This window comes from Plecotus auritus, assembly GCF_963455305.1.
Source record: "Plecotus auritus genome assembly, chromosome: 6".
Lineage (NCBI taxonomy): Eukaryota > Metazoa > Chordata > Mammalia > Chiroptera > Vespertilionidae > Plecotus > Plecotus auritus.
Window position 1 is genome coordinate 121,198,399 of NC_137773.1, and position 24,997 is coordinate 121,223,395.

Genomic DNA, 24,997 nt, shown 5'->3' on the forward strand with positions numbered 1-24,997 from the left:
AACTGGTCACTTTCTCCAAGTTTATTGTGTTTAGTAGAAAACATCATGTAGAAAATGGAAGTGACTAAAATATGTATAAACCCATGTCAGGTTTTAAAAAGGACCTCATTGGGACATCAAAATTACAACTAAACTATAGAACAACCATCATTCAGAACCACCTGAAATCGAGCTGAATGGAAGTCCTACAAGTAAGGATATATAGAAGAAGCCACATCGAGACTGGTAGGAGAGATGGAGACATGGACTAGACTGGGCCCATGTCCACATGTGGCAGATAAAAATCGGGAGGGGTATCTCAGCTGCAAAAGTCCCATACCAGACTCCCCGGCCCAGGGTTCCAATGGCAGGAAGAAAAGTCCCCATAACTACTGGCTGTAAAAACCAGCAGGGATTGTGGCTGAGGGAGACAGAGGGTTGCTGGAGTCCCAGATGTTCCTCTTAAAGGGCCCACACACAGAATTACTCAGACTCACTCATTCTGAGCTCCAGCACTGGGGCAGCAGCTTGATGGGTACCCAGGTACAGACAGGGAGGAACTGAATTCTCTGGCTTCAGGGCCAGGGCTGGAAGGGTGGCTTTCTCACAAAAGTGCAAGCAGAGGCCATTGTTCCTTTGATGAGCCCTTTCTCCACAGAGCTGGTGGGCAGCTGCCATATCTGAGACTCCATCAACCTGGCTCACACTGTTTGCCTCACCCTGTTGATTCCCCAGTACCCAGCCCCAGCCAACTTGTGGGCCCACCCAAGCTGTTTCCAGTGGCTTTTCCATACAAATAGACTGTCTTGGCTCATGCCTCAGACTTTCCTAAAATCTCTCAAACAAGAAACATCTGGCCTCAGAGTACCTCTCACTAAGTGGCTCCAGGCCAAGCATTAGCAGCAGCCAGCCTTGGTTCACAGCTTGGCCTCTCCTGGGCACCTCCAAGGCCAGCACAAGTAGCAGCCATCTGCAGATCGCTTTGTAGTTCATGCTAGGAGGCCCCAGGCAGAACACAGGCAATGACTGAACTTGGCCTGCACCTCCCAGGAGGCCCCAAAGCCATGGCACCTGGTTAACAGCTTCAGACCACATCAAAGCACCACCCAGACTCAGCAATCACCAGAGCCCAGATGAAGTAGGTCCTGCTCCTTGGGGTGGGCCCCTGCATTGCTGATCCTCCACAGTGCTCACAGCCAGTGCTCGAAGACAGTCCTTGCAACTGATTGGCCTGCGGCTAAATCCCTGCTATTGACATGCCAACAGCAATCAAGGCTTAACTACAACAGGAGGGTATACACAGCCCACACAGGGGTTGGGGCACACACCTGGAGTGCCCAGCTCAGATGAACAGGGAGGCCCTGCCACTGGGCCCTACAGGACACCTACTACATTAGGCCAGTCTACCAAGCCAGGGAAACGGAGCAGCTCTGCCTAATACATAGAAGCAAACTAGGGAGGCTGCCAAATGAGGAGACAAAGAACCACCAAATGAAAGGACAGAACAAAACTCCAAAAAAGAACTAAACAAGATGGAGACAAGCAATCCACTAGATGCAGAGTTCAAAACACTGCTTATAAAGATGCTCAGTGAACTGAGTGAGAACTTCAACAGCATAGAAAAGGATATGGAACCATAAAAAAGAACGAGTCAGAAATAAAGGATACACTAACTGAAATGAAGAGTAATTTATAGGGAGTTGATGAAACCAAGAATCAAATCAGTGATTTGGAATATGAGGAAGCAAAAAATATCCAATCAGAACAGCAAATAGGAAAAAGAATCTCCCCCAAAATGAGGATACTATAAGGAGACTCTGGGACAACTTCAAGCGAACCAACTTTCATATCATGGGGGTGCCAGAGGAGAAGAGAGTGAGCAAGAAACTGAAAAACTATTTAAAAACATAATGACAGGAAACTTTCCTAAACTGGTGAAGGAAATAGATATACAAATCCAGGAAGCACGGAGAGTTCCAATCAAAGAGGCCACACCTAGACACATCATAATTAAAATGCGAAGAGTTACAAAGAATCTTTAAAAATATGAACAATAAAATGACAATAAATACATATCTACCAACAATTGAATCTGAAAAACAAGATAAATGAACAAGCAGAACAGAAACAGACTCATAGATACAGAGAACATTTTGACGGTTGCTAGATGAGAGGGTTTGGGGATGGGTAAAAAAGGTGAAGGGATGAAAAAGTATAAATTGGTAGTTACAGAATGCCATAGGGATGTGAAGTACAGCATAGGGAATACAGCAATAATATTATAATAACTATGTATGGTATAAGATGGGTATGAGATATATCAGGATGATCACTTAATAAGTTATGTAATGTCTAATCACTGGGGTGTACACCTGAAATAATATAATGTAAACTTTAATTGAAAAATGAAAATATTATTTAAAAATTTTAAAAGGATCCCATTGGAATTCAATTTTATTCAGACTGGAAATTTATCATAAAGTACTAAGGTTTTATTAAACAATATTTGAAATGCAATATGAGTGTTTACTGTGTAGTATATCATTTATAAAACGAAGTTGTCACCAAGTTTCTTAGACATTTAACAGAGATGTGCATTAAATAAAGTCTCACAAACAAACCTTTGAAACATTTTATTCTTCATATTCAGGTCAGGGTACAATTCCTAAACCATGTCTGTGAAGTTGTGATGCTGTCACTGTGCTAGAGATGAAGGCTGCAGGCTGGCTGAGAAGTTAAAATGCAAGGGAAGTCAGGAGCAGCGTGCTTTGGCCTCTTATTCTGGGACACACAGCGCCCCCTCACGGAGTGCTGCTCCACTGTCTTCCCGATTCAGCAGGAGGGAAAACTAAATGTGTCCTATTCACCTATGAAATCACTTTGTATAATCTATTTCTAAACACAACACATGGGAAAGGAGAAGAAGAAAGTAACAGAATATATGAACACATGCTATCTTAATTCAGTGTCTGTTTATAAAAACACATGGTTGTAACAATTGCTGCTTAAAGTTTCTATGAACTGCCAATGCTGGCGATCACTCCCACTTTCATTCCCATTTTAAAGTCTTTTCCTTGATCATCTAAAGATGCTTTTCCGATTTCAGACAACCAACTATTAATTGCTGTGCCCCTAAGAAATTAAAACACACATTCCTTTTAAAGCTGAAAATGAAAAAATATAGGAAACGTTATCTTAGACACCTTTCTGTTATTATAACAACAAAAAATGTGGGATATAAACATGACTTGTTTATTACTTTTTAAAGAAGAAGACAGGGTACACAGCTGTGAGTGCCTTAAGGAAGATGACATTCAATTTGCAGCAAATACCTGCTAGTAAAAACACATGACTAGCATTTCAAAAATTAGAAAAATTCGACAAAATATTCTCCTAAACAGCTATCTTTATATTTGTAAACAAAATATAAACAACTGGTTTGTCCAGTTTCCTCTGCATGTCAAACAGGAGGCAAAGTGATAGAGATCATTTTTTATTTTAAAACAATAAACACTAAACTAATTTATAGCCCACATATAATCCTGGGGAATACATTTGGAGGATGCTGGGGGACTGAACAGGCTTATGCATGACATTATCTACATGAACAGTCTTTCCATTACTCATTGCCTTGAACTCTACGGTTACTTTTTTTCCTGTGGCTGTACAATCAATTCCTATATTTTCTTTTATTTCCCTAAGACATAAGTGTGCTCCCTTTTCTATCAGTTTTCATAAACATAGTTGAAAGTTCAGACAGACTGGGAGGGGGTTTCTTTCGGTTCCTGGGCCTTCTCTCTGTAACATCAGAGGTGTTAACAGTTTGGCCTACAGATGCATGCGGCCATCGATTGTTGGGTGGTATGTCCCCCTCATCTCAAAGATACAAACAGAAAGTGGGTCTGGACGAGCAACTGCACCTGGCGCTCTGCAGCAGCCCTGGCCAGGCCGCAGGTTCACTCCTTCACTTTGCTGAGATAGTCAGTGAGCTTGCCCAGGCTTTCCTCCTGCTGCTCCAGGGCGTCCAGCACGATGCCCATGGGCGTCCTCTTCAGGCCGATTCCCTCCATCTTATTCTCCAGCTTGTTCTTGAGGTTCCGAAGTCTGAGCGAGGCATGGATGAACATCACTGTGGAGAGGGGAGACACGGAGACACGGTGAGCTGCCTCCCTCCCATCCACAGCACACCCTCTCCTCCCCTCAGTCCCCGCCTTCCTTAGCTGGAGTCCACCCAGTTCTCTAACTGATCCAAACCCTCACATGCCACTCGGACTGCACAGAGGCCTTATAGGACGCTTTATTTTCATGAGAAGAAAGGGATTGCCTTCAGCAGGAAGGATGAGGCCCAGTAGCCACACTCTTCCCACCTGCACGGATGCCGCCACCTTCCAGCTGCTACTGCAATGCCAACATTCAAAGCCACCAACATGCTCCGGCCACAGCTGAGTCTGCCTCGCACAGGGTGTCCACAGAGGAACTCGAGCTCAGCTCTGAGAAAACCAGGGACGTGCGGTGAAGCCCAGCCAACAGGCAGCTTTCTGAAGTGTTGGATATAGATTTATAGACAAAAACTAACAATTCTGTTGATTTTTAAAAATAGCTTATTGATTTTTAGAGAGGAAGGAAGAAGAGAGAAACATCCATGTGAGAGCGTAACATTGACGGGCTGCCTCCTGCACGCCGCAACGGGATAAAGCACAGAACCTTTTAGTGCATGATGCCCAACCACCTGAGCTGACAGCTTTACAGATTTAATGTGACTCATGTTCCCCAAATTTGCTTCATCGTTGAGAATTACCAAAGTTTGTTTATTAAGAAACAGATTTGCCCGACCAGCATGGCTTAGTGGTTGAGCGTCAACCTATGAACCAGGAGGTCAGGGCACATGCCTGGGTTGTAGGCTCAATTCCCAGTGTGGAGCATGCAGGAGGCAGCTGATCAGTGATTCTCTCTCATCATTGATGTTTCTCTCTCTCTCTCTCCCTCTTCCTTCCTCTCTGAAATCAATAAAAATATTTTTAAAAAAATATGGTTAGAAATTTTATATTTTTATTTATATAAGAATCCTGGGTGATCCTCACAATCATCAAAGTTTGGGAATCACTTATCTTGTGTAATTTTCCATAGTTTATAGAATGTGTGAACTACGGCCCATATAGTATACCTGGTCCAAATCACATGGCTGGTTTCCAGCAGGTCTAGGAATAGAAATCAAAACCTTTGACTCCCTACCTATGATACCCCTCATTACACTGCCTGTCTCAGGCCCTGAGGTGAAAAGGTGCTCAACTTAACAAGCTGTGTGCCTAAGCAGAATCATTGAAATACTGACCAAGCCTCTACAGTGGTCGGCAAACTGCGGCTCGCGAGCCGCGCTTTGCTGCTCTGTTGACTAATGAGTTTGCCGACCACTGGGATAGGGGCTTAATCACAAGGAACAACAACAACCTGTAATTATTGGAATCGAGAGTCTAGGTCAGTGGTCGGCAAACTCATTAGTCAACAGAGCCGCAATTTGCCGACCACTGCTCTAGCACATAAGGACAGTTTGAAGAATATTTCAAAAAGTCCGAATTTGCTGGTTTAAGTATTTTGTCAAATATTGTGTGGGATTCATCTATAAATATTCTTACTCTAACACAACACCAATTGATTTTACTTAATGGAATAACGCACATGTGAAATGCTATTAAAAGTTAAAGGGATGTTCCTGTCACTTAATACACTAGAATTTTAATCAGATTTCTGCCAGTGAGACTGAATTTGATATATTCTCTATTTTAGGCTTCTTGTGCCTGGAATCTCAGTTCAAAAAAAAAAAAAAAAAAAAAAAAGCATGTAAAACTTACAAACTATCTACTCCTCACTAGAACCGGAGGACTTGGTATCGATCTCTGGGCCAATTATTTCTATAGGCTTATAAAACTTTTGACACCAATCATGATCTTCTTTTTTCCCCTCTCACCAGAGAAAATTTTAATTGAGAAAGTACACTCAAAGAGAAATTTCCCGCGGGCAGCTCCAAGTGCTGCCTCGTGATCTCCTGAGCAGCACAGAGTAAGTAGTTGCTTCCCAATGACATGCATTCGCTCCGGAGTGAGGACTATGAGTGGTACGTGAAGACTGACCGCAGACCCACTCTCAGACGGATCTGCAGCCCAGTGCGGCTGGGCCCCTGGCTGGCCATGGCTGGGGAGGTGTATTTCTTTTGTTTACGTTGTGTCCCCAGAAGAGGGCTGGCACTGAGCAGGTACCCAGTACATATTTGTAGAATTAATGTACTACAGGCCTGGATCTGCTATTTCAGAACATTCTGATAATTTTGCAGACATGCCAACATATATAAGAAAGAGGTTATGATGTAATACTTTCAACAATAAACAATTTAAATTTAAAAAAGAAACAGGTTATGTAATTCCCACTGAACAATCACTCCCACATTTTTTATGATGTAAGAAAAGTTAATTCTGGCTTACTTACACAACAAAGGGAAAGTGATGCCGAACACAAAGACCATGACACCCCCGAACATGGATATGAGGAAGTAGCTCGCCACCATGACCACCATGACAAAGGTCGTGGGGTATTGCTTCTTCATGCGGCGGAGGACGTCTTTGTTGTGGGCGGCCCACACAAATCCTGTGAACACTAGCACCACTACAATTCCCCCAAGGATCATGTTGAAGGGGCTCAGGAACCTGGAATATGAGAAAAAAGGGAGGCTGGGTCAGTAGTGGCAGCAGCAAGAAGAGGAAGATGAGGACAGGAGGGGTCCAAACAAGTGGGTAACATTTACTAAGCATTTTATCTAAATTGCTTCATTTAATCCTTAGAACCGGAAAGAGTAGATACCACTCAGTCATTTCTCGAAAGAAGAAACTTAGGTGCAGAGGTAAGAAAATGGTGGAGGTAAGAGTCACACCTAGGCAGTTTGACTCCCACCAGACTCATCAGTTCATCTCATTAGAGGCCCACGGTGTTAAGACTTGTCAAATTTAGGAGACCCCCTTGTTTGGAGGGGCTGTGTTTAGCGTTCATTCTTTGAACGCTAGTACATGAAATCATATTTTCTGAGGGCTTACTTAAATCCTTATAGAAATGGTCATGATAGGCGAATGTAGCATAGAGCAGTGGTTGCCAACTGGTGGTCCGCAGACCACTGTGATCCGTGAGGTCCGAAAGGTTGGCGACTGCTGGCAGAGAGGTCACACAATAGCCTTCATGGGCCAAATCTAGTCTGCTGTCAAATTTGTGTTTGAAATGTACAGTGCATTAAAAAAAACTTTTACTCAAGTCCCAAAGAGTTTAAAAAGTCCATAAAACTTGTGATTTCTTGCTTCTCGTGGAAACATGAAAATCTAACAAGACCAGGTCCACTTTCCCACATGTCAACAAGGGCTGGAGTTGCCTTCCTGCTCAGATAGAACAAATATCTCTCTCGTGCCCCAGTCTCCATCACTACCTCCGGCATCTCTGACACAGAGGCCCCAGTGAGCTGGCATTACTCATAGTTTACCTAATAATTGGCCTGCATTGTCCTCTTACATGACCAGCCCAGCCATGGAGGCATTTGAGTTTATGATTCCTGGCATAGAGAGTCCACTGAGTTCTTTAAAAGGGACCAGAGCCTCATTGGGAGATGGGTTACCAACTGGAATTTCCAAATACAGAGCTCGCAGATTCACTGGCCCCTGAGTCAGAGGTTACACTATTGTTGATAATGGAGAACGCACTGTGCAGAGGAAATTTAGACCAAGTAAAAATGACGGGGCGCTGCACCCCACCTCCACCCCAACCCACCGTGCATACAAAACCCTTAACAAGACAGTGTGGTCAGCAAGTACACAAGTTACTAGCATTTTTACCCTCCCAAGAGGCTAATGAGCATTTTACTTGGGAAGGACACAGAGGGTCAGTGTGTTTTCATCATGCTCTGGATGACACCATGAGGGACTGTGGAGGACCGGGGAAGACAGGATAATGACAGGTGGAGGCCAACAGCTTCCTCCCTCTGAAACAGAGGAGGCTTCATATTCATGCTGGGATTCATATGTAGGATAACTAAGAAACTTTTTTAAAAATCCCTTTCAACTTTAGCTCTGATTCTACCTCTTAAAACACAAAAGCTATTTTAAATAGTTTCAAATAGGAGTGAACAAATTGCATACCTTAATGGGTGAAATCAAGGATATAATCAATGTCAAAATGCTTTAAAAAGGTATTCTATTAAAAGGCATGGAATTAAACAATGGTACCTAGCTTAAAATTAAACCCTACAATAATAAATTGTTCATTTCATTCAAAACTCTTGCAAATACTTAAATCCCTCCCTAGAATAGAGTCTAAGGAAATAAAAATGCAAGGATTGAGTTGTAATGTGAGTGGTATTTATGATTAAAAACTTTTAGAAATAACCTATAGGGACCAAAATGTACTAGATGGTAGTATATACAAGAGTTTTTTAAAAGTTGAAGTATAATTAATAATATGGAAGATATTAATAATATATTGCATGGGTAAAATCAACCGGAACACAGTCTCTCTGTTAGGTAGATTTATCGTATTTGTTATACAGCTCAGAAGCAGAAATTATTACAATTAGTATATTATTTTGTGATCAGAAATAATATAAACATATAAAAAAAGAAAATACAAAAATATAAAAGCAGCTGTTCCCAGCTCCACACCCAGGCGTGGCACAGCCAGTGCAGCATGAATTTCCACTCCTATGCACAGTGAGGCGTCCCTTCTCTCACTCCAACCTTGGCTCCTGCCCCCAAGCTTCCCCCGCATCTAGCCCACATGCTAGTCTGTCTGTCCTCTTCTCTAGTTTTACCTGGATCTAACCAGTCTCTCTGTACTTTTCATTTCTTTTCTTTTTAAAATTTTATGTGGTTTTACCCTACCTCCTAACTTAACCTGGTAACTGGTCTAAGAAAGACACACATTTCCTTATAGGCCTCAGGAAGAAAAGAATTGGACAGAGCAAAAGCAAAATCATCTTTAGCAGGTGGCGGGGAGACTCCGTGGAGAGGACCAGAGACGCTCACGGGTCAATAGATCTCATCCTAACACCAAAAGGAATCTGAGAGAAATTACACTAAAGACTATAGTAGTTACACTGGGTAGTAGGATCATGGGTAGTTTATTTCCACTTGCTTATATCTATTCTCATGTTTTTCTCAATAGCCAAGTATTACTTAAATATTTTTTTAAAAAATTGATATTTAAAAATGAACAAATGAAAGTGAGAAAAGGTATCTGAAAGAAACAAACCCTTTTACGTGGCCTTGATGTGGACCTAGAACTCACCCAAATGTTTCTGAGCTGTAAAGAAAAGACCAAACAGACTGTCAAATTACAGCGGTAAGATTAGGGAGAGGTGGGGGAAATAAGAGATCAACTGAAGGACTTATATGCATGCATATAAGAGTAACCAACGGATGCAAAACATTGGGGGGTGAGGGCATGTATGGGAGTGGGGTGGGGGGGCAATGGTAAGATATGTACACATATAATACCTTAATTAAAAAAATAAAAAAAATAATAAAAAGAAAAAAAAAAGAAAAGACCAACATTAACGCAAAGAACTAGAGTGGAAGGTTCAAGTTTCAGGAAGTCCTTTGCATGAAATGTAAATTGATGACTGGTTGGCAGCGAAGTGTCAAAGGTCTCCTACTCAGTTCTTTCTAGAATACCTATTAGAATAATTCATGAAGCAAGCACGTAAAATGCATGCCGAGCTTTTTTTTATTTACCTCTGGACAAGTGAAGTAGATATCGCGGTTGAATGTCTAAATAAAGCCAAGGACATATGTATGCATGCATATAAGCACACCAATGGACACAAGACACTGGCGGGGGGTGGGATGAGGGCATGCGACAGGGGGTAGGGGAGGCTGGGGGAAGGTCAAGGGGGAAAAAAAAGGAGATATATGTACTAATATATGTAATACTTTAAACAATAAAAAAATAAAAATAATAAATAAATAAATAAATAAATAAAGCCAAGGACAAAAGAACAATGAACAATCCAGGCCTGACTCCAGCAATTCCAGATTTGCTCTTCACCTGTTCCCATTGCTCATGTTCAATGGGAAGGAACAGAGCAAACAGACAAAACTGATTTGAGTTTACAACATGCCCAGCCACAATCTATAATTAGAAAGTAACCAAGTTTCTAAGCTGGAAAAAATGAACAAAATTACTCAGAGCAGAAATGACTTCCTGCTTTATTTAGATTACAGGCAATTCCCTTATAAGAAATGGTGAAATGCACACCACTTCCAGTAGAGCAAGTAAGTGCACACAACAGCCAGAGGGAGAGCAAGGGAAGGAGAGAGGGAGAGCAGCAGAGAGGAAGGGAGAGAACATGGATTTTCTGTCCTTGGCGGAAATAGTACATAGTTTCACAAATCAAAAGCAGAACAAAATCTTCAAAGAGGAATCATTTCAGTCCCATTACACAGATGAATAAGCTGAGGCCCAGAGAAGTGAAGAAATATATTCAAAGGGTTACAGGGGAGAAAAAAGGTGTCAGTTGATGTAACTGTAACAGCAACTCACAATATAAGTAAGCCATTCTGTGTTGCTAACCAGCCTCAGAAATCTCTCCCCCAGCCCAACATCCTAAGAAACCCCATTCTTCTAGTTGGGATAAGCAACTCAGGATCATTCTGGGAAGTCCCTAGCATTCTCATTCCCTCTGAAGGAAGGCAGCTATTACTAGGTGTGGACACATGCCTTAAACACGCAATGTGATTCTGCTAACTGTAGCCATAGTGCCAGCACAGCTGCTGAAGGGGAAAATCTTGGCCAATCGCAGAATTTGAGAGCTGGGGGACCTTGAAAACTCACCTCATTCTACATAAAATAAAAGCAAGCTAAGGAAGAGACAAATTAATCAATTTGTCTCAAGACCACCCGTTGCAGAGTCGGCAACACAAGTTACTGAAACGGAGACCCTCAGATCAATTTATGGGCATATTTAGTCACTTCGTTCAGGCTGCAACGCCAAGAACCAAAGAGGCAGCTAAATATTTCCTAAGCAGTAAAAGCAGCTTTTATAATGAATCACCATGTTCTAACCCAGTGGTTGGCAAACTGCGGCTCGCGAGCCACATGTGGCTCACGAGCCGTGGTTTGCCGCTCTGTTGACTAATGAGTTTGCCGACCACTGGGCTAGGGGTTTAATCACAAGGAACAACAACAGCCTGTAATTATTGGAATCGAGAGTCTAGGTCAGTGGTTGGCAAACTCATTAGTCAACAGAGCTGCAAACTCGTGAGCCACAGTTTGCCGACCACGGTTCTAACCCAAAAAGCTATCTTTTCGGTTTGGTTCCTGAGGAAGCCTGACTCACCAAGAAAGGGGGAACAATACTCACAGAGAACTTCTCTAAATTGCTAATGTGTTTTCACAGTCCCTCAACAGCCAGAGGGATCATGGCAAATATGAAGCCACCCCTCCATTTTCTTGCTTCTCATTGCTTTCAAAATAAGAACAGAACTCTTCCCACATCTACCAGGGCTGCAGAGTCCGGCCTGCCTGCCTCCGGCCGCTGACACCGACACCGTTATGTAGTTGTATCCCCAACAGGAGACCTCGGCTGGAGGAGGAAGAGGAGCCTGAAATCCAGCCACACTGTACTGGCCGAGCCTACGTTCGGCTGAGGCTGCATCTGCCAGCCGCAGGTTAGAGTGCTCTTCATACAGCAGGAGGGAGCCCAAGGCCACAGTCGCTCTGGCACCCGCTTTCACAGACCACCTCCTCCTGCTTCTGCACCCTACCTGCTGGGGCTGCTAACTATTTCCGGAGCTCACGAGCTCACCGTGCGCTGGCCTTGCGCCTTGCACAGCTGTTCTCCACCTGACTCCCTCCCACCCTCACATCTCAGCTCAATCCACTTTTTCTCAGTCCCTCTGACCAGGTCAGAGCACCATCTGCTCTTCTTCCCAGCACTGGCACCTGGCAGGTGCTTAATCTGCGTGAGTATTGGATGAGTACTTTGTCTCCCACTGCAGATCGGGCTCCATAAGGACAGGCACCGTGACATTTTCTCCCCAGCACCTAACACAGAGCAAGTATTCAATAAATATTTGCGGAAAGAAAGAAAAAAGCTAAGTAAGAATCTAGCATACTTTCATGATATTGAAACAAGCCCAGCCACTTTCTATGGCCACAGATGAATTGACGTTTTATCTTGGAGAAATCACTGTTGTTCGCATTGGACTCTGTTACTGGAGAAACAGTCCCTGTCTTTGTGCCTTCACTGAGCTGTGATGAAAAAACAAATAAAAAAGCAAAAGTAAGAAAAATCACCCAAACTCCCATGCAAATGTAAGCAATAATGAGGGTCTGATCAGCGAGGTTTGGAAGCGCTGTCACTCGTGCAGGTGGGGCCAGAGGAGGTCTAGCCCCCGACCTGTCTAGATAGGCCCCTCTGGCTCTGATAGCGCCCATAACCCCCATAGCCTTCTGTGGTGACGTGCGTTTCTTTCTTTCTTTTCTTTAAGAAGTGGGGCCAGGCAGAAGTGTTTTCTTTTTCAATCTTCACCTGAGGATATGCTTATTGATTTTTTTGGGAGAGAGAGAGAAAGAAACTCGATGTGACAGAGAAACATCGATCCCCTGCCTCCTCCGGTACGAGCCCCGACAGGGCACTGAACCTGAAACCTTTCGGTTTACCGGACGATGCTCCAACCAGCTGAGCCACACTGGCCAGGGCAATGTTGGTTTAACACGGGCTTCCGTCCTGGCAAGAACTATTTCCACTGTAAAGTATAAATGTAAATACACAAGCCGGTTTGAGTAATGGGAGCAGTCTTTCCTGGGCCCAATGGCCAGAGCAGTTAAGACAAGACGGGAGCCTGTCTCTTTGGTCACAGTAACCTGCCCGTGAGATGTTCCCACCAGTGACTTGGGAAGACCCGTGGTGCTCACTGCACACTCGCTGTGTATTGAAATGTGTTGCACCCCTGGTACCTGGCAGCCACTGGCAGGCTAAGCGTATTCACAGTGAGACACCTGATGAACCGCCATGTTTTTTTGTTTGTTTGTCTGTTTGTGTTTGCACTTATCCAGCGAATTGCTTGTTTTATTTCTAACATATAGCAGGTTGGATCAGTGTTAGAAGTCACTATCTTCTACTCCCCTCCGCAGGGAGCTTCCAATAACTGTCAGTTACAAGGCTCGGATTAGACTGCAACAAACCCTTTAGGAACTTTTTATTACGGCAAATTTCTAACAAACACAGAGGTAGAGAGAATAGTATAAGGAAGCCTCACGTATGTGCCTTCAACAATAAGGAACCAATGTTCACTCTCACAACAAATAACGCTTTAGAACTGAAGTGGGAAGATATTCGTTTATAAACTTTTTTCTGAATGCTTTTAGTAGAATAAATTAAATTGTCACACGGCAAGTTCTTACAGAGTGGGAGCGAGAACAGGGTTGGCCAAATGCTAAAGAGCCCAGTGACACATAAATTCCCTTCGGGTGAGCGTTTCCTGCCTATTGGTCGTCCACGAACGCCCACGGCTGCTTTCCCTTCTGCTCCTCCGAGACGAGGGGCAGCTGCGTGAGGACATGAAGTAGGAGTAGGAGAACCAGAGCCCCCGTTTTCCACCTCAGATGGGCTTTCTGACTTCTGGCCCGGCCCGCCACCTATACTCCGGGGACAGAGGAGGGCCGGGAAACCTGTGGTCAATGCCTACAGAATGGAGAAGCACCTGCAGGTTTTGTTTAAGATCATGTGCATGAAAGTGCTCCCTGAAACAAAAAGCCACCCTCACTGCAGGAGACAGGGGAGGATGTTATGGGTAAATATTCTGAAGCTGAGTGATCAAGAGCAGAATTCATCTGTTCAAAAGCAGCATAATAAGAAATTTCCAACAGTGCTACTCCATTTGGTGTTAAATGGATAGGTCAAGTTTATCTTTTAGAATTGGATTTCCTGTACAAAGATCTCATCCTCTAATAAGTTGAGAGCTTTTGCCCTCTAAAAAATCCAACACATGCTCACTTATTTTGCACACTTACCCAGAACCACTGTTAATCCTTACGGAAGTAAATGGATAGAAACTACCAACCCTGCTGACAGTGGCAGGGGACATAAAAAAAAAAAAAAAAAAAGTGTGTGGAGAGATGTCAAGAAGAACAAGGTTACATAGTGTCAGAAGATGATTTAGAAAAAGACAATCCTTATGACACATTTTGCAAATTATTTGAGGTCAAAATTGTATTGAGTGTGTATAGACTTCTTAAAGTCCTGTGATCAGAAGAAACACATAATGCACTGGGGAAGACAGGCCAGCATGCCGGGCTCTGCCTTACCAGCATGAGGGCTCTGTGAGCGAGGACAGGAAGAGGAATTCTGGGAGGACTCAGGAGGGCTGTGTGGACTTGCATTCTGCAATATCGTCAGGGCTCACATGGTGTCTGGAACAAAATAAGTGCTTAGTAAAAGATCTCTTTTTTGTTTATAAATATTTTTTTTTATTGATTTCAAAGAGGGAGAGAGAGATAGAAACATCAATGATGAGAGAGAATAATTGATCGGCTGCCTCCTGCACGCCTCCTACTGGGGATCAAGCCCACAACCGAGGCAGGTGCCCTAACCAGGAATTGAACAGTAACCTCCTGGTTCATAGGTCAAGGCTCAACCACTGAACCACACAGGCCAGAGAGTAAAATATTTCTTGAACTGAACAGAAGGGGAAGGATGAATAAAATTTAATAACCCTTTCGCCTGTCCACATACTAAATGCCTCTCCCATTTTCAAATTCTGAGAATTTGGGAATTTAGAATCATAATGTACAGAGGAAATAAAATAAGGCAGACTGAAAGCGATGTATGTTTACATAGGTATGTGTTTCTGAATGCTTGCTTTGCCTGTACTTGTATGGTGATGAATTCGTACGTGTTCAGTATTGTCCAGTTGCCTCTCTAGATTCTAAATACAGCAAAGGCAGGAAGCACAACTGTTTCATTCTCCAGGGTATCTCCTGGCAGAGTATCTGAGCATTTGGTAAGGCTTCATACACTTTGTGGAGTAAACAAATGAAGCCACATAAATAAGAGTAATATCATACAATTGGTGTTGAAGCTGATTCTTCAAAAACGTTTCCACTATGGGTTAGCATGAACAGGCTGCAATAAATTTCATATGCAAATTTCATATACGAAGTTTTAATACTTCCTATCCTAAGCATCCCAAGGCTCTCTTATTGCTTTCTTCCTCCACTAACTGGAAACTTGATTTTCCATTCCTGTGGCATTGAAAGGTACAAATAACCAAACCATTTCTTAATACCAGATGCTGGTAGCCATAGTCCTAGATCATTTTATGGGACCACACTCATTCTAAAAAGATTATAGCATTTTAAATTGAATTACCAACCCTCCAAAAAGTCCTTTACATTTCAAGCAACTGAAGGCATGAAGGGGTAACTCTAGTTTTCACCCTGGTAACAGGCCACAGGGTGATGACATGCTTTCTATGAAAATAATGGGCTTTTTCATTTATCAGCTGCATTGTGCTTTCATAACGGGAATGCATGAATGTACACAATTGAGCATAAATGTGCCTTTCTAATTGGAGGTGCAGTGGAGGCACTTATGTGTTTGAAACTCTGTGTGTGGTTGATCCTCTGATACACCACACAATATGGTTCTGCTAGCAGGGTGGAATTTGTGAGAATAAGACTTGCAAATAGTCTTGGCCTGCATAGCTCAGTGGTTGAGCATGGTCCCATGCCCCAAGAGGTTGCAGGTTTGATTCCCAGTCAGGGCACATGCCAGGTTGCGGGCTCGATCCCCAGTAGAGGGCATGCAGGAGGCAGCTGATCAATGTTGTTCTCTCCCTCTTCTTCCCTGTCTTTAAAAATCAATAAAAACCTTTAAAAAAAAAAAAGACTTGCAAAAATACAGATGTTGTGAAAATCAAGTAACTATTCAGGAGGAATTGGTTAATCAGGAGCTTTAGGATATCTGCAATATGATTAAATGGGAAAAGCATTTCACTTTATATTAATAAAAGCAGATGCTATTGGCAGCTTTGGTTCTGATTAGCCACGTGACCTCAAGTGTTTATATTTGTGAATGCTGGGGCGTGGGAGGGGGTCAGTAGCTCTCAACTTCAACTTGGTGGTGTATACCAGAATAACTTGGGGAGTTCAGATAAGACTATGGTTGCTTGGATCCAGTCAAGAAGTATATATTGAGAATCTCTGAAGGTGACACCTGGGCATATAGGTATAGTTATTTAAATTTTCTCAATGTTTCTTTTGAACCAGACCAGACTTATCCTTCTTAAATTTTCATGTGTCTGTGAGTCATCTGAGAGTCTTGTTAGAATGCAGATTCCGCCCCATTAGGTCTGGGGCCTGAGATTCTGCGTTTCTCACAAGGTCCCAGAGTGAAAGATGTGGTTCCATGGTAGAGTTCTCCGGCTCCAAACTTTTGACATTCTATTAAGCACATAGACATTCCTGTTCACAACCAGAATGGCTCACATGCTTAGTACTTACACTGCAAGTGCTATTAGATGTTGCCTTCGCTTTTCATTTTAAAAATAGAGGCATAGGCTTCTATCGCTGTGTGTGTGCTCAAAGGATATCTAGTGCCGAGCTGTCTCCTGACAAGGATGGAGAAGATAAACCATGTCCTCTTCATCTTAGACATCTTTCCTTTCTGGATTTAAAGGAACACAACCATTTTCAGCAACACACACTTTGCCCAGCTCGTGGTTCAGGTTTTTCCTTTAAGTCATTCAGTCTCTTCTGAAGTGACGCCTGAATCTCAAAAGGAAACTCAAGTCTTCAAGGGAAGCAAAGTTCTATAAGAAACACAAGCTGCAATTTTGACAAAACCACTAAAGTTTTCATCTAATACTTCTGCCTAAAGAACAAACAAGTTGTGAGAATTTTAAATATGCCTGTAACCTAGGACAGTGGTCGGCAAACTGCGGCTGGTGAGCCACATGCGGCTCGTGAGCCATGGTTTGCCGCTCTGTTGACTAATGAGTCTGTCGACCACTGACCTAGACTCTTGATTCCAATAATTACAGGCTGTTGTTGTTCCTTGTGATTAAGCCCCTATCCCAGTGGTCGGCAAACTCATTAGTCAACAGAGTGGCAAACCGCGGCTCGCGAGCCGCATGTGGCTCGCAAGCCACAGTTTGCCGACCACTGACCTAGGATTTACTAGGATAAACACCTAACATTTCAGTGTTGGCATTTGCGAGGCCTTGATGAGCTTTGTTTTAAGTCATTTAGTTCCTATTTTATAACAGTAGACCGCAAGAGAAAGTAAACTTTTAATCAGAAAGCTAATAAAAGCAGATGCCAGCATTCTGTTAAAAAATAAATAAAAAGAACAAGATTGCGGAACTAGTAGAGTCTTCTAGGCAGATGGAGAACTATAGCATAACAATTTAATAAATTAAGGAAAATGATCAAAGCTATGTAAAGCTTCAAATACACTCCACTCTTATATTTGAAAAGTCAGGAGCTGAGTCACAATGCTTCCCTCTGTAATTGCCAAGAACTCATTTTGTAACTTGTTATAAAGCCACTTGCCTTTAGTGATGATGTTGAAGAATCATCACCATTTTCTTGGCAGTGCAGTTGAGGTTCTCAGTCGGCGGGGGGGGGGGGGGGGGGGGGGGCGGTGTTGGTCCCCAGGGGACATGGGCAATGTCTGGAGACAGACCTGAATGTCACAGCCTAAGCGGAGGGTGCTACTGACAGCCAGTGAGTCAAGAGCAGGATGCTGCTCAGCACCCTACGACACATAGGACAGCCCCACAACAGAGAGCCACGCGAGCCAAATCCAACAGTGCCGAGACTCAGAAACCATGCAGGAGAGTAGTTCATCAACAGACGACAAGGGCAGCATGAATTAGTCTGAATTATAACGTTTTTTAAAATTGAGTTTTTACATGATAGTAGTCCTAACCAATATGTAGCAAGTGTTGTCAACAATGAGCCAGTTAGGATCACTTTAGGGCATGTTGTTGTTATGAACTGGCATGCTGCCATGTGTTTCATGATAATTTGTTCCATTAAGGAGGTTAAAAGTGACCCGGTGATCATGTTGAGGCCTTATGTTCATTATTTTCTCCGTGCACTCACCAACTAAGCATCCGCTATATAGTAGGTCTCAGAGATACAGAGAATAAAAGTAAAGACAACTACAATAACAAGAAAAAAATAATAGTCACAAATAAAACCCATAGTCTCTGGCCTCGAGAAGTCCACAGTCCAAGAGTGGAGGCAACTTAAAAGCCAGGAAAGAGCCCTAGCCAGTTTGGCTCAGTGGATAGAGCATCAGCCTGTGGACTCAAGGGTCCCGGGTTCGATTCCGGTCAAGGGCATGTACCTTGGTTGCTGGCACATCCCCAGTAGGAGGTGTGCAGGAGGCAGCTGATCGATGTTCCTCTCTCATCGATGTTTCTAACTCTCTATCCCTCTCCCTTCCTTTCTGTAAAAAATCAATAAAATATATTTTTTTAAAAAAATAAAAGCCAGGAAAGATACAGGCAAAGGTGAGGGACCCAACTCACACAGGGAGTGAGGGACAAAACATAATATTTCTTCACAGAATGGTACCAAAGTTGAGTCTTGTAGGAGAAGCAGGAGGAGGTGAGTAAGATGGGGACTAGAGTTTGGAAGGAGAGAGCTGCTGGGATAAAGATGCTGTCTATATTTCTCAGTAATCTCTATGATAACACCAACAATGATAAAAATTAAGAAGTAATATTTGTAGCCCTAGCCAGTTTGGCTCAGTGAATAGAGAGTCAGCCTGTGGACTGAAGGGTCCCAGGTTCCATTCCAGTCAAGATCATATACCTTGGTTGCAGGCCTGATTCCAAGACCTGGCTTGGTGCATATGTGAGGCAACCAATCGATGTGTCTCTCTCACACCGATGTTTCTCTCTCTCTGTCTCTCCCCCTCCCTTCCACTCTCTCTAAAAATCAGTGGAAAAATATCCTCAAGTGAGGATTAGGAAAAACAAAACAAAACAAAATAAAATAAAACAAAACAAAAGAAGTAACATTTGTGGACCAAAAACTCAGAGCCACTGTTCTAGACTTGCCTATATTAACTCAGGTAATCCTCATAGGCGGCCTGTGAGGCAGGTCTACAATTAGCCTCACTTCACAAAGGAGGATGCTGAGGCACAGGGTGGTTCAAGTGACCTGCCCAGGGTCACATGGCTACCGACTGGCAGTTGGGATTCAAAATGTACTTAATCTGGCTCTGGTGCCTAAACTCTCACCCACTACCTTCTACTACGTGAAGACTCAGAAGGTCTGACAACTGTCTTCAACAAGGGCTATAAGTTAAGAGACTTAGAGTTAACGTGAGAGGCATAGGAGACCTGGTGAGTCGAAGTCATGTGGCTGGTAAACCATGCTTTTAGGAAGACCAAATTTGTAAACATGGTTACCAGGCCCTGTCTGATCAGTCCCTAATCCCTCTTCACTTTACCTTGGTATAGGCAATCCTTTCCAGTGTTTTTGGAGCTAGATGATATCCTCTTAGTCTACCCACCCGCTCCCTGCAAAATTGAAGAGCAGGCCCTCTCTATCCTCATTCAAGTGGGTTTCAGCACAAGAGCATTCAGAGCTGAGACTAGAACCCTCCCCCATGCCCTGGAAGCCCTTCCTCCCAGCAGGGGATGGAACCTGGCAGGACACCCTGGGAAGAGTCCGTTCCCCAGGGAGCAGACAGGCCACATTTCACACAACTCTCCCCGGATATCAAGAACTATCAGGTGCCAGCAGAGGATCCAGATCACAGCCTCCAGCACTGCTCTGGCCCCGCCCAACTACGGACTTCATCAAGAGAGTTCTCTGTAGGAGAAATGTTCCAGAATCAACCTAGCTCCCTGACCCTGAAGATAATTTGGTTTCTTCTAGCTTTAAGACACTATAATTCTAAACCTCATGACTAACAGGAAGATGGCACAGTAGCTAAGAGTACAACTTTGGGCCTAGACATTGAGCAAGTCATTTAAGCTCTTGGAGCCTCAAGTTTAATAGTACAGTAACAGTAATATCACATCTCATTCGGTTGTATGAGGGAATGCAGGTAAATTACTTTATTATAGACTAGAGGCCCGATGCACGAAATTCGTGCAAGAGTAGGCCTTCCTCCCGCGCCGCCCCCCCCCCCCCCCCCCCCCCCCACTGCCAGCACTGGCTTCCCTCTGGCTGCCAGCAGGTACCTGGGACCTGGGTTTCCCTTGCAGCCCCAGCTTCGTCAGGAAGGACATCTGGTCTAATTAGCATATTACGCTTTTATTATTATAGATTATAAAGAAAGAAAAGGGCAATTTGTGGGGAAAAAACTATAGGCTGTGTATGTTTATAGACATACAGAAAACAGCTGAAGATCATACAGTAAGTTTTTACTGGGCTACAAAGGAAATCTCACATTTTTTAGTTTTCAAAACAGCTTACAGTTATATATTTTCTAGGTTTTAAAAAATAAGAATAATAAAAAATAAACATGGCTATTTTTTATCTTCAAAAATTTCACTGCCAACCAACATCTCCCATTTGAAAAGCGAATGAGAAAGGCAAACCCTCAAACTGTCAGAGTTAGTGAGCTCAGACACCACAAGGAGGGAGCTACCTTTAGTCAAGGAAAGATCTGCCTCCCAGTAAAAAGGAATTCCAGCCGGGCTGCCTGGCGTGTCTGGCCTGGGCAGTGCATCTCTTTGAAAAGCAATGGTTTGTTTTTTTATTTTTGTTTTTGTTTTGGGAGGGGGGTAGTTACATTTGCTTGGTCTATGTCAAGCCTTGCCCTATATCTAAGTTTGTGAGGTTATCTCAAAGCAAACAAACAACAAAAACCCATAACTAGATCACCAGATAAAATGCCTCGCTAGCTTCTTTTACAAAAAGAAACAAAAAAGAAATCAAAACAACAGATACAATCCTACTTACTATTTTGTTTTTTAAAGCATTTTTAGTGTTCTAGGCCTCAAGCATCAAGACCGGGGCAGCTGCCTCAGGCCTGCTCTACCCCAACTAATTTTAACGTGGCTGCCACTCTGACTCAGCCTTGGCTGGGAGCCTGCCCTCCACACACCAAGCCATTCTCAGAGAGTGCAGTTCCTTAGGCAACACGTGAGGACCCCAGGTCATTGTCTACCGAACCCACAAACGAGCGTTCGCTTCTGCGTCGGGGTGACTGTTCTGAACCACACCCAGAGATTGTGGGTTCTCCTCTGTGCTGTTTGGTTCCACAGCTTCGACACGACGCCCTGCCCTGGGGCCAGCATTCCCTCTACCGATCTCGCTTGCTCTGAGCGTGGCACAGAGGAGTGTCCCAATGAGTAAGTCAAAGAACAGCAAACCGGCTGAAGAAACCGCCCCGGCGCCCTTCCCACACCCGAGTCTGGACTTCCCCTTCCCCAGGCCGGCTTGCTCTTCCCTCTGTGTCCACTGAAAGCCAGGCTCTGCTTCGCGGCGGGTGGCTCCTTCTAGTCCGCGGAAGAGCACAGGGTCTGCGGAGCCCGCACGCCACCACGCAGCCTGCGGAGGGGAGAAACGCCCCTTCCAGGGCGACCCGGCGAAAAGGAGGGTTCTAGCTGCGCCGGCGTGTGCACGTATGAAACTGTATGTGACACGGGGCACTTCTAGGCTCGGGTGTTGGAAAGGCCTCCATACAGACCACAGGCTGGCAGTGGAGACCGAGAAGGGGACCACGCCCGGACCCCAACGAAAGAACCCCATTCCTGGAGGCAGGGAGGTCGGCCGTCACCCCGCGCTGGGCGATGCGACCCCAGGGAGCAACCCCCAAGCCCCACCCGCACCCCGCGCCCCAAGTTCAGCTTTTGGAGCAGAGCGCAGGCGCAGGCGTGGCAGACACGTTGACGGCGCGTCGCCCCCTCAATGCCCTTCCTACACCTGCCACCCACGGGCCGGGCCGGGTCCAGCCCAGATCAGGCTTACACCACTTTCCTCCCTTTTGTTCTTAAAAGACGGGGGCACTACACTATCACCCCAGCAAGATCCTAATCGGAGCCCGGCAGAGAAGTCCTTGCTCTTGCCCGAGGCTGGCAGCGTTTCCGCTCGCCCCAGCCCCTGCCTGGCCCCGCCCGGCCCCCGCGAGCTGCCCCGTCAGTGTCCCGAGCGGACCCCACTTACCCCACCACTGAAATCATCATGGCAGCCACCACCAGGTAGTTGGTCTGGTAGTAGAGCAGGTTGCTCACCACGCGGTTGTTCCATTTGGAAATGTCCCTGAAGTCCGGCCGGGCGAAGCGGTCGGAGCCCGGGAAGAAGTCGTCCCAGGCTCGGAGCGGGGCGAGGTTCACGTCCATGTCTGCTCTGGGCCGGGGCTCTCCGCCTCTGGAATCCGGAGGCGGCGGCGACGGCAAACGCCAGCTGAGTGCTAAGCGGTGACTCGGCGGTTGGCGGCAGCAGAACCGGGAGAATCGGAGGCGGGAGGGCGTTTTTTCCTCTCTTCACTTCCTGGTGGCTCTGCGTGGTCGGTCACAGGAAAACTGGGATCCTGCGGCAGAGCAAGGGGCAGAGTTCAGATAGAGATGAAATGACCGAAAGGAACCAGCGGAAATCCCGGCTGCGGCGAGGTGACAGCAACTTCCCTGGAAGTCCAAACACAGCCTCCTTTAAACACCCCTTTGGCGTGTTGAGGAATGCGTTCAGGCCTTTGGGGGAAGTTTTTGCAGCTGTTCAGACGCCAGCCTAAGTGAAACGGAATGGAAGCAACTGTAGTGTTACTGGAGGATGAGCTGGCTTTGGAAACTAAGTCCTTACTAATTTCTGCACATCTGAATGTGATGATCGTGTTTTCTAACGAGTCACTATGAGTGAAATCAGATTGGCAAAATCGGGAAGACTGTGTAGAACAGAAAGGTTGATTTGTTCACTTCTCTTCTTTGTTCTCCATGTCTATTCTCTCCGGGCAAAACTATTTCACGACTGTGCAATTCTGATCAAGTGAGCACTCTGGTAACTCCAGCCTGATCTGGGCACGCTGTTTGTCTTTGACAGCAAACAATGGTTGCAGTGAACTATTGTTCTGCACTCAGTATTTACATGAAGAAACTGAGGGACTAATTTTTTTGAGGGATTCCTCTCAAAAAGACCTTTCTTAGTTTTATCCTAATATTTGGGGACAACTTTTACTAAGGAAGCACAGTGCTTCTGATGCCGGACATAACCGATCCAAGGCCACCTGTCACTACTTGAGCCAAATTAAGCAGAGACAGGGTTGAATCATGTATGAGTGTTTATTTCGATAATGCTGGCAGTATGGGAGAGCAGCAGGTCATCCTGGAAATTCTGCTCTAACCTCTCCTACTAATTCTCTATGATGTTAAAACCCAGCTCAGCCCGTTCCAGGACCAGAGAATGGTCAGCATTCCTGAGGCAAAGCTTTTGCTGTTTTTCCTTTGTTCTCAAAATTTATTTTCTTTTGTGAGTCATGGACTCACCGGGCTTAGAGGTGTCGCTTATCTTTTTAAAGCCCTGATTTCCCCCTTGCAGAATGTCCTCCAGATTCCCAGGGTCTGTAAGAAAACCTCTTATCTATAAGTAGTAAGGTGAATAATCATAAACACCTGTGGTCCTATTCTTATTACATGCCCTTCCCCCATCACTTTAATAGATGATAGTTTTGTATCCCAGCCCAAACAATTTAGTTGTACATTCCCTGCTACAGCTTCTTCCAAAGGGTTTTCCCCTTCACCCTCCACCCCCTCGACCCCCCAGTTAAGGGGCTGGTTGATATAGTAAACCTCCTTTTATCTCAAATGCATGAGGGAAAGTATTTTAGTTAACTTCATGGTGTGGTAGGGAAAATTCTAAGATGCTAGTGTGTAAGGATAACAGTCTCTAAACATGCAAATGGTGCTGTTATTAAAAACAATTCACTATCCACATGCCATCACTTTTCAAAAAAGCCAGAAAACAATAAAATATACCTAAAGCAAAGTCTAAAAGACATAATTTGATTTTCCTTGATGATTTAGAAGGCAGTTAAGGAACCTACAATGACTCTTAAGGAATACTCCAGCCCGACCGGTGTGGCTCAGTGGTTGAGCATCGACCTATGAACCACGAGGTCACAGGTTTGATTCTTGGTCAGGGCACATGCCCAGGTTTCAGGCTCGATCCCCAGTGAGGGACGTGCAGAAGGCAGCTGATCAATAATTCTCTCTTATCATTGATGTTTCTATCTCTCTCTCCCTCTCCCTCCCCCTCTAAAATCAATAAAAATATTATTAAAAAAAGAAAATACTGCTGTCATTGGTGTTGAATAAAGTTTAAAATGTGAAAATACTAGTATTCCTGAGCTCTCACATTTTATTGATTCTAGAAAAATGGGAAGATTTAAAATCAGAGCAAAATTAGTCCCAGCTGCTCCATTTCTTGCTGGTGACTTTGAGAAATTACTTAGTTTCATTCAGCCTCAGTTTTTTCATGTGTAAAGTGGCTATACTAAGAACATCTGCCATGTACTTGAGTAAGAGTGAATGGGAAATGCTTAGTGTATAGTGTATAGTAATTGCTCACAGTTAGATATTACTGTTATTGCTATTAATAACAACACAGCTCATGATTCATTTGGTATCATGGTATTAATAGTGCTTTAACCTGATTTGTTTTCTATGATTTCATAATGAACACCCACTAACTTTGCTCTATTTTGTTGCAACTTTATTGTTGTAGTTGTAGCTGGGTAGACTTGGTAGGGTAAAAGAGGTCGAAAATTTTTAGTGTGATGTCAAAGATATTTTGTATCCCTTCAAGGCTCTATGAAAACGTTCTGAGAGACAAGTTGAGAAGAATGCAGCCTTGCCCTGCCTTCAAGAACCTTGCAATGTAGTGAAAACACTAACTTAAATACCAAAGAGTGAGAGGAGTACTATCTAGAGATGTGCCAGGCCTTGGTGCTGAGTTACAGGAAGTCAGAGAGTGTGGAAGAGTTCCCTGGGGTTTACAAATTTCAAGAAGCTGCACTGTGGGTAAGATG

General features: G+C 44.2%; 1 protein-coding gene across 1 annotated transcript; it reads right to left on the reverse strand.

The window, feature by feature from the left end:
• Position 1: 1 nt before the first annotated feature.
• ARL6IP5 (ARF like GTPase 6 interacting protein 5) lies at positions 2-22,798 on the reverse strand. The gene is made up of 3 exons (XM_080677007.1): positions 22,144-22,798; positions 6,460-6,677; positions 2-4,108 (listed from the first exon to the last, which is right to left on the reverse strand). Exons 1-3 carry the CDS (start codon positions 22,317-22,319, stop codon positions 3,936-3,938), a joined length of 567 nt encoding a protein of 188 aa, XP_080533133.1. The 5' UTR covers positions 22,320-22,798; the 3' UTR covers positions 2-3,935.
• Between the last annotated feature and the right edge of the window lie 2,199 nt (positions 22,799-24,997).

Coding starts and splice junctions, on each gene's coding strand:
- ARL6IP5 (XM_080677007.1), bottom strand. CDS start 22,319: ATGGACGTGAACCTCGCCCCGCTCCGAGCCTGGGACGACTTCTTCCCG. Junction 6,678..22,143: donor ATGATGATTTCAGTGGTGGG/GTAAGTGGGGTC, acceptor CTCATATTCCAG/GTTCCTGAGCCCCTTCAACA. Junction 4,109..6,459: donor CATCACTTTCCCTTTGTTGT/GTAAGTAAGCCA, acceptor CCCTCTCCACAG/TGATGTTCATCCATGCCTCG.